Source organism: Lygodium microphyllum, chromosome 2 (assembly GCF_053477565.2).
Source record: "Lygodium microphyllum isolate KBCC chromosome 2, Lygodium_microphyllum_v1.1.10, whole genome shotgun sequence".
Classification (NCBI taxonomy): Eukaryota; Viridiplantae; Streptophyta; class Polypodiopsida; order Schizaeales; family Lygodiaceae; genus Lygodium; species Lygodium microphyllum.
Genome location: NC_141136.1, coordinates 1,438,088 through 1,454,834, shown reverse-complemented (window position 1 = coordinate 1,454,834; position 16,747 = coordinate 1,438,088). Strand labels below are relative to the sequence as shown.

General features: G+C 40.5%; 1 protein-coding gene and 1 pseudogene across 1 annotated transcript in view; both read left to right on the top strand.

The window, feature by feature from the left end:
* The window catches only part of TOR (target of rapamycin), a 165,008-nt gene that overhangs the window by 13,682 nt on the left and 134,579 nt on the right, over positions 1 to 16,747 (top strand). The window contains exons 11-15 of the mRNA XM_087690407.1: positions 7,543 to 7,695; positions 7,788 to 7,909; positions 8,034 to 8,133; positions 8,229 to 8,324; positions 8,477 to 8,607. Coding sequence (XP_087546533.1) covers positions 7,543 to 7,695; positions 7,788 to 7,909; positions 8,034 to 8,133; positions 8,229 to 8,324; positions 8,477 to 8,607 — 602 coding nt within the window. The remainder of the gene's footprint in view (positions 1 to 7,542; positions 7,696 to 7,787; positions 7,910 to 8,033; positions 8,134 to 8,228; positions 8,325 to 8,476; positions 8,608 to 16,747) is intronic.
* LOC148039411 (uncharacterized) lies at positions 1,820 to 2,743 on the top strand (annotated as a pseudogene).

Sequence of the window (16,747 nt, the reverse complement as noted above, 5' to 3'; positions counted from 1 at the left end):
GGGCTATCATAAAAAAGTCTACGATCTTGGTAGTCCACTACGACACCCTTGGTTCGTTGCTTTGGTCTCTTTGGGATGTCACTGTTTGGGTAAAAGGGGGCAGAAGTTATATCCCGTGGGCACCCTTTTAGGCCTGAAAGGGCTGTTGAGCCATTTAAATTAAAGACTTGCATTGAATCAATTATCTTGCATTTGGGCCCAATTTTACTTCACAGAAACAGCCTCAAAAAGTAAAAATCCCCTTTATAAGAACATGTTGTGGGCATCTATTTTGTCTCTTCATTTCATAGCTCCTTTCAGAGTGTTCTCTTTATAGTAATAGGGGACGCCCATCCCAAGTCCCCAGGATGCCGGAACGCCGTCCTGAGATGGGACGCTTGTGCGGGACGTGGAGGCGGAACGGGGGACGCCCCCGTTTAGAAGTGTCACAAGAGGGGATGGCCGTCCCTCCCGTCCCGTGGTCGCGCTTCCTATTGGGGACGGGATTGTCGGGAGACGGATAGTCACCATTTCTCGTTTTTGGACTATCTAGTGTCTTTTTTTCCTCCCGCATCTTTCGCATCTGTGTCGCCCTCCTCGCCGGACTCGCGTATCCAACTCCTACTCCCCTTGCAGTCCGCCTACCTGCTCGCCTTGCAGCCCACACCGCATTCCCCTCGCTGCCCCCGCCTTGCAACTTGCCCCGTAGCCCTTCTTCTTCTTCTTCTTCTTCTTCTTCTTTCTCTCTTGTCTCCTTCTCCTCATCTTCTTCTTCATTATCGTCATCATCATCATCATCTTTTCTTCCTTCTTGCTCCTTGTAGCTTGGGCTCCCAACTTCCCTACATAGAGCACCCAGGTCCCGCAGCGAGTAATTGAGCAACTAGCATGGCTTCTTCACGACCGGCTTGTCGGGTTGGAGGGAGAGGCAGACGCTCCGACACATGGTTGTGGTGGGATGAGGTAAATGCTGAACGCCCATCAAGTGGAGGTGGATTACGTCCTTGGTCATGCAAGCTGTGTCCATACCGGCGTATGAGTGGTGTAAATAAAGTATGGGCCCATTTATTGCATGAGCCAGGAATGGAAGTGCAATTTTGTCCTGATATCACGCCGGAGAAAAGAAGGGAGCTTCTAGATCGTATGATATAAACTTATAACTTATTCTAAAATCATGTCATCATGATAATTGTTGTGTTTATTATTTTTTGTCCCTAGGTCGGAGTACTTTAGAGCCATGTTGAAGAAGGTTGAAGAGTATGGGCCTAACTATGTGCCCCCCTCTTTGAGACTTTATGCACTACCTTGCTTGATAAAAAAAAGCTTGTTGTGGAGCAAGCTGCAGCAAACATAAAGAGAGATTGGGAGAAAAATGGTGTCACACTTATTGCTGATGGGTTGGAGTGACACGAGAAAGAGATCTATCCATGGCATTGTAGCTTATTCTCGAGGGGAGATGTATTTTATGTCATCCCATGATGCTTCTGGGACTGGGAAGTCTGTAGATCAACTTGCAGCAGAGTGGATATCTGCTGTTGAGATTGTTGGGCCACATTTGGTGGTTGGCTTTGTGGCTGATGGTGAGCCGACAAATAGGGCACCAGGTGCCATTGTTCAGGGAGTGTATAAGCATATCACATTTTCTTATTGCACGACGCATTGCTTGAATAACCTTTTGAAGGATATTGATGAGTTATCATGGGTTCATCCTGTGATACACGATTCAAATCAAATGGTTACTTTTATTTTAAATCACCAATACCTTCGCTACAAGTTTACAAAAAAGTAAAAAAAGATGTTGTTAAAGTATTTAGATGCACGGTTTGCCTACAACTTTTTGATGTTGGGACGCCTCAGAGAATGCATGGGTGCAGTGAGACAGTTGTTTGTCAGTGATGAGTTTAGTACTTCTTCATTGGCAGTCACTCATGTGGGCATGACATGCAGAGAAAATGTAGAGAGCAATGAATTTTGGGATAATTAAAAAAAATTTGATGCAATGGTTGTGCCTATTGCATAATTGTTAAGACTTGTTGATGGTATGTAGCCATGTATTGGCAAAGTGTATGAGGCAATGGACAGGATGATTGAAAAGTTAAAAGATTTAGTGCCTGATGTTGAGCAATATGAGGAGATACATGATTTGTGTATTGAGAGTTGGAATGCCTATAGCTCACCTCTGCATTCAACTGCATTTGTTTTGGACCTTGAGTTTCAGGGTAAGGATCAAGAAAATGATGCTGATGTTAATCTCCATTGGAGGCAAATTCTTGAGCGCATGGTGCCTGATGTCGACACTAGGTGCAAAATTAGAGATGAGCTTGCTCTCTATAGAAGAGCAAAAAACTCTTATGGTTGTGCGGATGCTCTACATGACCGATGCAGGGTTGGGGCACCATTGTGGTGGGAGGATTTTGGATCAGATGGTCCAGAGTTGCAGAAGTTGGATGTTCGTATCTTAAGCCAAGCAGTGAGCTCCTCTTGCTTGGAGCAATTATGGAGCACCTATAGTCATATTACTTCAAAGAAGAGGAATCGCCTTGAAGTAGAAAAAGCAAATGATTTGGTGTTTGTTAGTGCCAACTTGAGAATGCTTTGCAGAAGTGTTACATCACAGGCCGATCCATTTACCCAGTGGGAGATGGAGCAGGAGGAGGAGCATACTCGTTTTATGGAGACTATGCATGGTACCCATGATCATGAGGCTAGCACTTCAAAAGCTGCAGATGCACATTTTGCTGGAGACGATGATGATTCCTTCTAGATTTGGCCTTATTCCTTGCTAGAGTTCATTTTGTATGTTGGTTTCAGGTTTATGGCTAGTTATAGCTTGGTATCCAACTGTCTATATGATGTCATGACCTATTGTCACAGCTTGTAGATGCTCATTTTGTTGCAAATGATGATAATTTTCTTTAGATTTGGGCTAATTCAATGCTAAAGTTCATTTTGTATATGATTTGTATTGTCATTTTTCCATCTCATGTTCGTTATGCGATATGTTGATAAAATTCAATGAAAAATGATGTTTTTAAAGCTCAAATTGTGCTTGTTTATTTATTTCATTTCAGTAGAGTCCAATGTGATGACTTGAAAACTGTTTTATATGTGAAAATACATTTTTTAAATACGCCATTCCTCCCCTCGTCCCGACCTCGTTTCCGTCTTCCATCCCTTGTTTCTATGGTTCTCTTTTCTCTTACTCACTCCCATTTTAATATAATTGGCGAATAGGGATCATCTATAGCTATAACATAATTGGGACGAAGTTCAAAAAAGATAGGACCATTTGAAAGAGGTGATGCAACTGCTCCTACTATCATATCATGTAAATTAATATGACGGGTGTCAAGAACCGCTGCTATACAAGAGGCATTTAGGCCACGCCTAAACAAAGGGATTATACCTATTGCTATGTATTCTAGGTGGATGTAAGGATAGTCTTTTCTAGCTTACTGCTTTTGTATTTTGGGATAAATAAGAGAAAGAAGATTTACATGTTGGTCTTGTGAGAGTGAGTCTTCTACAGTAAGTATTCATTAATCCTCAATATACAGAGTAGATGCTTTAAACTTGAAATACAATTTTCACCATAGATGTGAGAAGCACTGAAGTCTGGCAAGATCCATTTTCTACTCCCATTATAGTAGAACTATCCAATAACAAAAAAATCACACTAATCCATGTGACACAGACTTATCTATAACTTGGAACAATCAAGGTACCAATAGAAATACAACTCATGAAACAAATGAGGTATGACTTATTGATTGGTACAGACATCTTACAACATTTGGTGCCCTATACTTTTTGGGCTAGGAAATTTACAATGACCTATAAGGGAAAACAAGCTAACATGACACTACTCACAAAAATTGAAAGAACTGTTTATTCTATTGTAGAAGCAAATGCCCAGGCTAAAGATAGTTCAAGAGCCCAATAGATAAAGACAGAATTGAAGAAATATGAACAGGATACAACTCAGATACAGGAACACATAAAGACTTTCATGCATGATGATCCTATGGTCTATAAGGAAAAAAGACAAAGGTTTGCAGTATCCTTACCAATCCAATCTAATGCAGTTCCTACCAAGGCAGTTGATTCTGGTATGAAGGATGAAGACTTACAGTTGTGCAAAGAAGAGATACAATCTCTCTTGACCAAAGGCTTAATAGAAGCAACCAACTTCCCTTGAGCATGTTAAGCTTTTTATGTAAATAAGCATTCAAAACAGAAAAGGGGAAAAAAGAGATTGGTGATCAATTACACACCCTTGAATAAGTATCTAATAGGACATGGCCATCCTATTCCCTTGAAGGATCTTCTTTGAAAAAAACCAATATCTTTAGTAAATTTGATCTTAAGTCAAGATTTTGGTTCCTACTTATAAAGGAAGAAGATAGGTACAAGATAGCATTTTGTGTCTCTCATGGTCATTACCAATGGACAGTGCTATCCTTTGGAATCAAGATAGCCCCTACAAAGTTTCAAGAATGGACTGATTCCATTTTTGGCAAATTTCCTTTTTGCCTTACCTACATTGACGATGTTCTTGTATTTTCGGAAACTGTGCAGGAACATGTAGAGCATCTTTTCCAGTTTGCAAAAGCAGTCGAAGAAACAGGAATAGTACTATCACCCACTAAATCAGTGATGTTTCAAACATTAGTGGAATTTCTTGGTATAGAAATGAACCAAGGACGCATAAAGCTTCAGGAGCATGTATTAACTAAAATCACAAACATGCCAAACACTTTCAATTCAGTAAAACAGCTCCAGCAGTTCCTAGGTTGTTTAAATTGGGTCAATTCTTCTACTCCAAATATAGTCCATTATTCCTAGGAACTTTATCTTTTGCTTCGAAAAGATAAATTCAAATGGAAACCTACGCACACAATAGCAGTTCAAAATATTAAGAAGATTATCCAAAATCTTCCTACCCTCAGATTGCCTACAGGTCTCCCATTGTTCCTTTACACAAACGCTTCTGACACTAGATGGGGTGCTTGTTTTGCAAATAAGAATCATTAGAATTACATCCATGCAGATACGCCTCAGGAATCTTCTCTACCACCCAAAGAAACTACCCTTTCTACCAAAGAGAGATTCTAGCAATGATCAAGGCAATTAAAACATTCAAAATCTTTATTGAATTCGTTCCTTTTACCATTCGCACTGACTTGAAACATGTGCCCGAGTACCTTAGCAAAAAAGCACCCAATGAAATCAGAAATAAAAGGTTGCTAAGGTGGTTACTCTTTTTTGATGCCCTTGATGTGACTTTCGAATATATTCTAGGTGTTCAAAACACTATTGCAGATTTACTATCCAGAAAGTCATCATGACCACTTGCAAAAAGATACTACTATACAATATTCCTTTATACCCTCATGATGTAAAGATAAATCCAAAGCACCTTTCCTTCCATCTCACTCCGCACTACCAGATGCTTCCTCATCCCTTTACGCAGGAAAACTTTGAGTGGGAAAATGATGCAATTAAAACATTCAGAATCTTTATTGAATTTGTTCCTTTTACCATTCGCACTGACTTGAAACATGTGCCCTAGTACCTTAGCAAAAAAGCACCCAATGAAATCTGAAATAAAAGGTTGCTAAGGTGGTTACTCTTTTTTGATGCCCTTGATGTGACTTTCGAATATATTCTAGGTGTTCAAAACACTATTGCAGATTTACTATCCAGAAAGTCATCATGACCACTTGCAAAAAGATACTATTGTACAATATTCCTTTATACCCTCATGATGTAAAGATAAATCCAAAGCACCTTTCCTTCCATCTCACTCCGCACTACTAGATGCTTCCTCATCCCTTTACGTGGGAAAACTTTGAGCGGGAAAATGATTCCCAATCTCATAAGCCTATATAAGACTCACCCATCTCATTGTAAAAAACAAGAAGACGACAACAAGATAGAAAGAGAAAAGCTAGAGAGAAGTCTAGAGCCAAGCCCAGTTTCCTTGTACTCAGTTTAAGCTTATAATACAGAGCAACTTTCTCACCATATCTTTTAAGTTTATATCATTGAGTTTTGGCAAGCAAGTTCTGCTATTTCCCTTTCATAGCTTCTGTGCAAACTTCCGCTCGCGCTCATCTCTGCCAGCAGTCCTTGTGTTTTGCTGCCCGGAGTCATCATCAACATTTTACTGCCCAAGGACTGTGTTTTTTCCCCTTCACCGCTCTCACATCATTCCTTCTGCTGCCTGGAGTCGTAAGCAACATCCTGCTGCTTTGAGGACCTCATTTTCCCCCCTCCATTGCTGCCACATATTGTGGTCCTTCTCTAAAGGCTGTTGTGTGCATGTTGGAGGATCCTACTGAGGTGCTGCTGCCCTTCATCAGCTAGGACAACATAATTATCTTCTTTTCTCTTCCTTCCACAGGTGCTGCCAGCCTGCCACCCATCTCCACACCTAAGGTTCAAGAGAGTGCAGTCATCTTGAGCTACTTTGGCATCCCCAACTTCTTTGCTCTTTTCAGCCCCGGTCTTAGGAGGTACAGGGCATAAGATAATTGTTCCCCATTGTATTTCATTCATAGTCTATATTTTTGAGTTCATTCAGTGCTAGTGGTTGTTGTTTTTGTTTTCTCCATTACAAACCCTACAATTTCTTTGCATCAACTTCCATGTCTACACCCTAAGGCTTTAAGACGTTACGGGTGCAGATGTGATATGATATGCTTGATATTTGGAGATATAGTGGCTGTTCAAGAGGCCAATGGATTTGCACACTTGGATTACCAAAGTCTACTCCATTGAGTGTTAGTTTATGCATAGAAATATATGGGGATCTTAGGATGAAACAAATGGCATCCCCCAAAAAAAAAGATGTTGGTGAGAAAAAGTTCCAGATTCATCTACTTTTGAAACCATCATTCCTTTTTAAGACTTTTGATTACATCTAATAGACCAAATATAGAGGAGGCAAGCGTATCCATGATAACGAGCTTGCGCTCTTTGAATGCTTTCTTTTCCTCTAATTTTGCTTTTTGGTTGGCTAACATTGATCGGGCAGTGCTAGCCATGTCACTAAGAGACTCCTCTATCTTTCTACCCTTCTTATTGCATGCTCCTAGGCTGGTCTTTTGATCTTACTCGATCTTCGGAGGCTCGTTGGAGCCAATGTCTTCCTGGATGTGCTCACCTAGATCATTGGAAACTGATGTAATGTTGTCTTTTGGAGAAGACAACCCACCAACAAACGAAGCATGTGCATCACTGACAACATTGGCACGATTCCACATATATTCATCCACAAGATCATACAATTGACAAGAAAGAGAAAGTTTTAAGTGATGTTTTTGTTTTTGTTGCTAGATTCTCTCCATAGCCATATGGCAGTGGTTCATGAATAGGAGGAGGTTCTTGATTGCTCTTTGATCTTTTGTGACTTCAAGAATTTTCTCAATATTACGTCTATGTCATTGGAGACTAGGAGCAAGGCCTTTCTACTTGATGCATAAAAATAAATTTAACAGGAATATTTTGTTTGGCCTTATGCTTCTCTTATACTGTTGATTGTAATTCTTTGAGGTGCAGATCCTGGAGAAGCTTTTGGTTGCTGCAGTCGCTGATGCAGATCCTGGTGTCCGCAAGGCTGTGTTGCTTTCATTGCATGGAAACTCTAGTTTTGATGCATTTTTGGCTCAAGCAGACTGTTTACGTGCAATATTTATATCGTTGAATGATGAGGTAATGCAATTATGCTATGTAGCTGTTTTGTGCAAACCTTCTAGTGGAAACTGTCGACCAAGTTGCTAAACAGTGGGATGGTTTGATTTCAGGCTGTTGAAGTTAGAAGGCTTGCCATCTCCATGGCTGGCAGGCTTTCCGAACAAAATCCTGCATATGTTCTTCCAGCACTACGTTGCCATCTTGTGCAGCTATTAACTGACCTGGAACAAAGGTTAAGATTTTTCAGTATGTTACTGGTTATTTTAAGTTTCTTGTTGTTGTACCTGTATGCATCTTTATTTTATGAACTTGCTAGTTCAGCTTAGTTGATGTCAAAAAAATTTGCAAAGCTGCAGTCCAGACAGCAAAAGTAGGGAGGAAAGTGCTCAGCTTCTTGGTTGTCTTATCAGCTCTTGTGAACGTCTAGTGCTTCCTTATATTGATCCTGTTCACAAGGTAAGTATAGCACGCCTGATACAGTGTTCATGGTTGAATTATGTTCACCTATATGGACTCAATATTTCTTGTGGACATTTCTCTTATTTTCATAGGTGCTGCTAGCCAAACTACAGGATGGTTCAGGTGGAACTGCTAACAATGGTGTTGTTACTGGAGTTCTTGCAACCGTGGGTGAACTTGCAAGAGTGGTATGCATTCATGGAATCATAAAACACATTTCTATTTCAAAGCAAAAGGAACGGCTCAACCTTATTTTTGTGCCATCCTTGCTGTGCCTGATACCAGCTTAGACCATGAAACCAGTAAAAAAGTTCTAATTTGGCATAATTGTTTTTTCTAGGGCGGCTTTGCAATGCGGCAATATCTTGGTAAATTGATGCCCTTGATTAGAGATGTCCTACTTGATGGAGCAGCAACTGTGAAAAGGGAGGTTGCTGTGTCCACCCTTGGACAGCTTATTCAGAGTACCGGGTAAAGTTTTCCCCTCTAGGATGACAATGTTGTTAATGCACTGGTCAGAGAGAATTATATAAATATGTTATAGGTCCTTATTAGCTTTGTGTTGGAATTGCTTCACCATTTTCTAACATTCTCATTAGGTTTCTAGGGCTTTCTTCCTCTATGTAACTCCATCTACATGGAATCTACAACATTCCAGCCAAAAATGATAATAAGAAAAGTTGTATCGAAAATTAAAACTTTATATAAACAAAGAAACAAAGAAAATTTGTAAGTTACCTATCACATAAGGCATTGGGCCAGCCAAATGTGCCTTCTTTCTTGCAGTAGCTAGTAAGTTGGTCTTTGGTTTACCACTGTTCCTCAAGACTTTCCACCAACTTCTGACTGTGGAGTTGCAATCGTGTATAGCCTTAGCATTAGCTTGGAGTTGCCTTCCCTTATGCTCGAACTTTGGATCAACAATATAAGCTATTTAATGAAGTGCCAAGTAGTATTGGTTTCATCTGCTTACTGCAAGCTCCTGAATTTCTTGTTTCTTGGATGGATCAAGGTCAAGAGCATGAATGTTCTCAATGAGGCGATCCATTGCTTCATATACCTTAGCGATATAAGGGACATCGCTATCCACTTTCCATAGGAGATTAACCATAGGTAAGCATAGGAGAAGCAATTGCTTTGCTTCTTTCTGATATGCATCTTGGCTCACAATTGTGTAGCATAGTTGGCCCAGTGGTCTTTTAGAAGTAGACCAACTTGCCCTGATGGAGCAACGGCCATTTGCTTCAGAGCTGGCCTCATATTATATAGATGATGAAGCATAAGAAAATTATAAGCAAACGTGGTCTTAGAGTACGTCAACAACTTCTTTTTAGTGAATTGCTGGTACAATGCTAGAGAGAAGTGATGGCAGGTGACAAATAGATTATTTCTTTGTTTGTAACAATAATACTCTTAATCCATGGTAGTGTTCCAATGTATTTCAATAAATTATTAAGATAGTAGGCCATACATGGACTCTATGTAGTGTGGGGATATTGTTGCTCCAATAAAGCACAAGTAGTTCTATTTGTCATCTCCCCATCTGAGACAAATTGAATTACATTTTTAGGCCCCATATAGAAGTTTCTAATGTAAAGCATCATATGTAGGAGGTTGATAAGATGGGCCAAATTGGGCAAGTTTTAAAACCATCTCCTTAAAAAAAAAGGAGATTGTGCCACATTGAATTGAATTCCGCTTGAGAAAATTAATTGTGCGCAGTTGCATCTACTTGAGTTTTTCTTGGTGGATGTCATGCAATGAACAAGTTACATTGTTTTTCTGGAGGGTTGGATGATGTACCTTGTGTGCCGCCACTAGTACTAGTTGTAGGAAAAGCGATAGTCTAATTGGTTCCATTTCACGAGCTCCACTTTTGCTAGTAGTGGTCATAGTTGAAGGTATTGATACTCAGACGATGAGTATCCTTTGGGGGTTTAGTTTCAAGATACATCTTCACGTCCCTCACCATACGAGCACGATCCTCGGATGGTATCTTGTCATGGCCTTTGATACCGTGGCCAGGGACATTAAGGAGATGCACCATCACTTGATCAGGACCTCCACCTCGTTTGATGCCACAAAAGCGACACTCAATATGTCTTGCTCTACTTGCCTTGCTATTGTGGGACTCAATAATACCAACTTGCTGTCATTAATAGTCAAGCGTGGGTCATTGTTTTCTCTCTTGGGGTTCTGTTAAGTTGGGCATCCATGGTTTGAGGCCTCATTATGGGATAGGAAGGGGAGAAATTGTGGATGGAGAGAGAGAGAGAGAGAGAGAGAGAGAGAGAGAGAGAGAGAGAGAGAGAGAGAGAGAGAGAGAGAGAGAGAGAGAGAGAGAGAGATTAATGTCTACAAAAGGCCAAATCAGTCTAGGAGGCTAAAATGTTACATTTGAAAAGTCGAGGAATTTTCCCAAGTTCCAAGATAGCTGTCATTTAATGCTATGACTAACTAAATGGGAAATAAACAATAAACAATACATAGCTGATGAGACAAAATGATGTGTAAGCTAGATACAATGTGGAGTTGCTCAAGAGACACTCTCATCCCAAGATTGAAGTGTGCTTAAGACTGAAGTTGAGAATGAGAAGCATGATTGAGGCTTAAATTGAAATGCAACATGTGAGAGTGAGAAGTGTCGTTGAGGCTTAAGCTGGCTGCTGAATTGAAGTGACTTGAAATTGGAACTGAAAGGCTTGGTTGTTGAATTGAAGTGGCTTGAAGTTGAAACTTAAAGGCTTGGTGAGTTGGATTGATGCTTCATGCACATATTTATAGGTTTAGGATAAGGTTCAAGATAAGGGTTTGATTTTGTATTTTTCTCCAAAATATTCCGGTTAAGGATTTTTGAGAGAGAGAGAGAGAGATTTTTCTCATGTTCTTTGCTCGGAAAATTTGGCTCCTCATTTCTAGCATTTGGCATGCTATGGCGGGCACCAGAATGCGTCCTTTTGATTGGGTCTTTGGCAAGCCTAAGCATCATGGTCTGGTTTAACCCCATATGAAGATTCTGTTTCACTTTCTCAGATTTTGGGACCGTTGGCATATTTGCGTCACATCATGGTCCGGTTTAACCCCATATGAAGATTCTGTTTGACTTTCTTAAATTTTGGGACTGTTGGCATATTTGGGTCACTCGCAATGCATTCATTTTGGATGCTGCCTTGGGCATCTAGAGTCATGTTGCGAAGCTGAGAGGACTTTTTCAATGGCATCTTGATCTTATTCGGCATGTTGATACTTTGTTCCTTTTTGTTTTCTTGTGCGACTTTTGTGCTACTTAAAAAAAAAAAGCTCAGTTTATGCACAATCGCTTAGAGCCATCTTGCAACTTGTAATCTTATAATCTTAAATGATGAGAGAGAGAGAGAGAGAGAGAGAGAGAGAGAGAGAGAGAGAGAGAGAGAGAGATTTACGAAAAAAAAGAGAGAGAGAGATTAATGTCTATATAAGGCAATGTGGCCTATGAGACAAAATTCAGAGTACGTCCATGTCTAATGTCATCTCATCAGTAAGGTAAAGATAACATCACAAATAAGTGGGTGGCCTATGAAACAATACTGAAAATAACTATATGATGGGACTATACTAAGGTTGAATCATGTGTAGTGTTATTCCATCGATAGAAAAGAAAAGGAAAGAAAGGAGAACCAGATCTGATAGAACCATGTACAAAAGTGTGGTGGGACTATGGGCTGTAGCTGATCTCAAGATTTGCACATGATCTCAGCTATGATGCGGTCCCTAGCTGCTTCACTGATATGCCTGGTGGTGAGTGTGCGGTGTCTCGTGATAATGGCTCTAATTGGACTGTGGTGTGGCCTCCTCGGACATGGTCCTGGTAGACAGGGTCGTCGTGCTCGACGAAGGGAAGTGGCTCTATCCAATGTGACACTACGGTGTGGCCTGTAAGGTGTTTGGCGGGGTGGCTCTGTTTCTTCTAGGTTGGTAGTGTCAGTAGGGTTGGCTTTGTAGAGAGAGAGAGAGAGAGAGAGAGAGAGAGAGAGAGAGAGAGGTCATATGTATGATGACTCATCATGCATAACAAATATGATCTATTGTGAGGGAGAAAGAAGGAAAGAAAGTTATATTAATGTCGATAAAAGGCCAAATCAGCCTATGAGACCGAAATGTTCTGGGAATTTTTCCAAGTCCAAGATAGCTGTCATCCAATGCTATGACTTACTAAATGGAAAATGAACAATAAACAATACATAGTTGATAAGTACAATCTAATTCTAAGCTAGATATAATGTGGAATTGCTCAGGAAGCACTCTTCATTCCACGATATCTCTCATGGGTCTATCTAGCATAGAGATTTTGAAGCGGCGAGGTGTGGTCCTCGATGATGGTGTAGTATCCTTTGTATCTATAGCAGATAATGCCTCTTGCGGGAGCGTGGACCTACTGGGCATGGATGACAGGCTGTGCATCTCTCTGTGGCTATGTCTAGGATGGTTCAATGTGGTGAGGCTACTAGTAGGTGACATGAAGATTCTACTATCATGAGGACATATATTTTTGAAACCTCACTTAACATGTGGATTAATTTTTAATCACATGGTTAAGTAAATGTTGCACATGTGAGGTATAACTGGGGTTAGAGTAAATTTACGAGTCCGGGACCTAAGGAAATTACGTGATGTCAAAGGCAAAAGTTGCTATAAGTTATGCCGCAAAGGTACTTGGTGGTATCTGGTGCCAGTTGTTAGCCTCGGTCATTCATTTGGCCATAAGTGTTAGTTGGTGACACTAGAGAAGTGGCATTTAATGGTACCTATTGCCAATTTGATGGTCAAAGATGGCACAGAGACACTCGGGAATGGAAGTTGCCTAGCCAATTTAATTATTGGCTAGTCAGATTATTTTTCAGGGCACCGAAATAATTATTAGATTAATTTTAGTATTTAGAAACTGAAAATTAATATTTAATTATAGATAATGCTGGAAAAACCATTTGGGAAGGTTGGTTACATGGTTCCATTGCCGGGCTACCACTCAATCCCTTGATTTGGTGGGCCCGAGGCATTTGATTGCAAGCCAAAGCTTTGTGCTAGTACTAATTTTTACTCCCAGCTGAGAAATTACAGAAATATGTCTTCATGCAGTGAGATGGACTCAAGCAATGATGATGCCTCTCAATATAAACGTTCACATGGGAATGAAGGGAATGCAATGGCTGACCTTGGATAAGGCTCAGTAGCAAGCTGAAAATGTTGCTGTTGGGCAAGATGCATGGCCTTGAGTGCATGAGGAAGCTGATGACTATCAAAGTGAAGAGGAATTCGATGACCAGTTCAAGAATCGGATGAGGACAGCAGCAAATCTCTTTGCTGAATTGGCAAAGGATCCTCAATTTACTCGATTTTTGAATGCTCCAAAGGACAGCAAAGGCAAGAAGAAGAAGACGTCTTTTACACCTTTGGGATAGCAAGATGCACTGAAGATAATGCCAAACCCTTCATTTGAAGCTCCCAAAGATACTAATGAAATAAAACAGTTGGTACCTATGGGGCAAGGAATGCAAATGCAAGGCCATCACGGAAGTGCCAATCCAATGGATTTTGGACAGCCGGGCATGCATGCGATGATGGGGCAGCCATGATATTTTAGTGGAAGCACGATTTTTCATGCTATGGTTGGACAAGGACCGCATATGGGAATGTATGGCACAAATCCCTATGGTATGTAGCAACCAATGCATGGTGTGCAAGGCCCAATGTATTCGAGTATGATTGGAAATATGCAAAACCCTATGTATGGTGGCATTGGCTTGATGCTTGGGGCACAAAGTAGCATGTTTGGTACTGCATATGCACCCCCGAATGCTTATGAGGCTCAAGGAATGAATGTTGGTCATGGAAATGCTCCGTTTGGCGTTGGTTTTGATGTAAATTCAGCAAATGCACCCTTTTTGCAGCAGCCAATGTATGACAACTTGACATCCAAAGGGGCAGCAAAAGACTATGATAAGGGTGGAAAAGCAATGAAGTTTGAGTCCTTCAGTGGTGTATAAGATAGGCTGAAAGCTTTGACTTTCATTCAGTAGTTTGATGTAGCCTATTAAGGGGGGAACTTCATGGAGTTCTCGAAGATTCGAAAGGCAACCACTTTCTTGAAAGGGAATGCATTGTAGTGGTGGTCCACTCTTTTAATGCAAGGTAGAGCACCGTCGACGTGGGTACAATTCAAGCGAATGTTTGCATCGAATTGGTTGACAAGTATCTTGGAGGTGGACATCACGACAACTTGGAATAAGTTGGATGCTAAGGAAGTCATTCATAGTTTAATGTGATGCATGTTGTAACAACATTGGGACTGTCTTATGTAGGACGACAGAGTTGTGGCTTATGAGAGTCGAATTCTCCACGGTGCAGAAAAGAATATGCAGGTATATGAGAAAGAGCTCTTGGCTGTAATTCATGTCTACGTGGAAACATTATTTGTTGGGGGCTGATTTTACAGTGCATACAAACTATCAAACTTTGAGGTACTTTCTGACGCATACAAAGTTGTCAGGGAAGTATATGAGATGGGCAAATTTTCTCTCGTACATATTGATGGTAAAAAGAATGTTGTGGTTGATACACTATTACGTAAGCCAAAAATTTCAGCCATCAGCATGGTTCATCACACTGAGTTGGATGTCATGAAAGAGCAATATGTTGCTGATTCAGACTTTGCTAATGTCTATGATCAGCTTTGCAATGGCCAAAGGCATGGACACTTTGTGCTAAGAGCTGGATTTGTGATAATGTATGGAATATGCACTTCAGAGATTACAAGAAAAGCAAAAGAGGGCAGTTGATTGCCATAGATGTGCTTTGTAGTTTGCAGAGGGTGATTATGTATCCTGCCTTTTGAAAAGGCAAGGCTGAAAAAGATGAAAAGAAGAGAAAGATTGTATTCGAAGTTGAGTATGAGATACTATGGGGCCTTCCAGGTGTTGGAGAAGACCAACGATGTGGCATATCGGCTGAAATTACCTCCACATTACACAATGCCTTTCATGTCAGTTTGTTGAGTCCTTTTCATGGTGATGTGCTAGAGGATATATCTGTTGAAATTCAGCCTGAGGTTGAGGAGTTGGATGAGATTTTGGCACCAGAGCAAATTTTGACACATAAGGAAAGAAAGGTCAAAGGTAAAGTTTCCAAGAGATACTTGGTGAAATTTCGGAATTATTCACCAATGGATGTCAAATGGATGGAAGAGGATGACTTGGTAGACCATCCTCAGTTGTTGCAGCTTTATCTAGATGCCTTTCAGTTAGAGTCGACTTTAGTCAGGCTCCGTCAAGTTCAGTAGAGCAAGGGTCCGGAGTATCGCCTGATGCTCAAGGGGGAGGTAGCACCTCCACTCCTCCAGTTATGGACAGCTCTCATATGTAGTGGATCTTGGATGTATTCAGCATGCATCCAGGTACTGCGCTGACAGTATGTTTGCCATGAAGTCACTACTTAGTGTACCAGTCATTGTGACATGTATGTAGATGAGTATGAGTTTCACCTGGGCACTGGAACTATACTTTTGCATCAGCTTATGATCAATTTAGCATGAATTTTGTCTCAATTTTGAGACAAAAAATTTGCTAAGTTTCAGCTCAGTTTTTGATCAGCTTGAGAATCAGTTATGGTCACTTTGCATCAGTTTTTGCATTGATTGCTGGTCAGTTTTTGCAATGAGTTTGTGATCAGTTTGGGGTCACATTTGCAGTAGTTTATAATCAATTCTGCGATCAGCAACAAGTGATTAGTTTATGATCAGATTATGCTCAATTTTCAATGGTTTACATCTGGTTCCATGGATAACAGGATATGTTATGATGCCATTGATGTTTTAGCCATGGTTTATGCTTGGTCATGGTATGCTATGCTTTGGTTTTGCTAGATGAGTTGAGCTTATGAGCATTAGACATGCCACATGATAATCTGGCAATGTTTTTGAGATTCTTTGTGAGTCTTATGTTATGTTATGATTGGTTGAGCAATGGAATGGTTGAGCAATAGTGCGCAATGCTGTGCTAACTATGATGCCTTGTGAAAATTCCAATCCACTATTTTGCTTTTGATGCATTTGACAGTGCAATCGAGGACGACAATTGCAAGGATTTTAAGGGGAGGGCTGTCATGAGGACATGTATTTTTGGAACCTCACTTAATACGTGGATTAATTTTTAATCACATGGTTAAGCAAATGTTGCACATGTGAAGTGTAACTAGGGTTAGAGTAAATTTACGAGCCCGGGATCCGAGAAAATCACGAGATGTCAAAGGCAAAAGCTGCTATAAGTACTTGGTGGTATCTGGTGCCAGTTGCTGGCCTAGGTCATTCGTTTGGCCATAAGTGTCAGTTGGTGACACTAGAGAAGTGGCATTTAATGGTACGTAACGCCAATCTGATGGTCAAAGATGGCATAGAGACACTCGGGAATGGACATTGCCTAGCCAATTTAATTATTGGCCAGTCAGATTATTTTTCAGGGCACTGAAATAATTATTAGATTAATTTTCAGTATTTAATTATGGATAATACTGGAAAAACCATTTGGGAAGTTTGTTACTTGTCAAAAATGCCCATGCAAGGCTGAAAACGTCTTTAGAG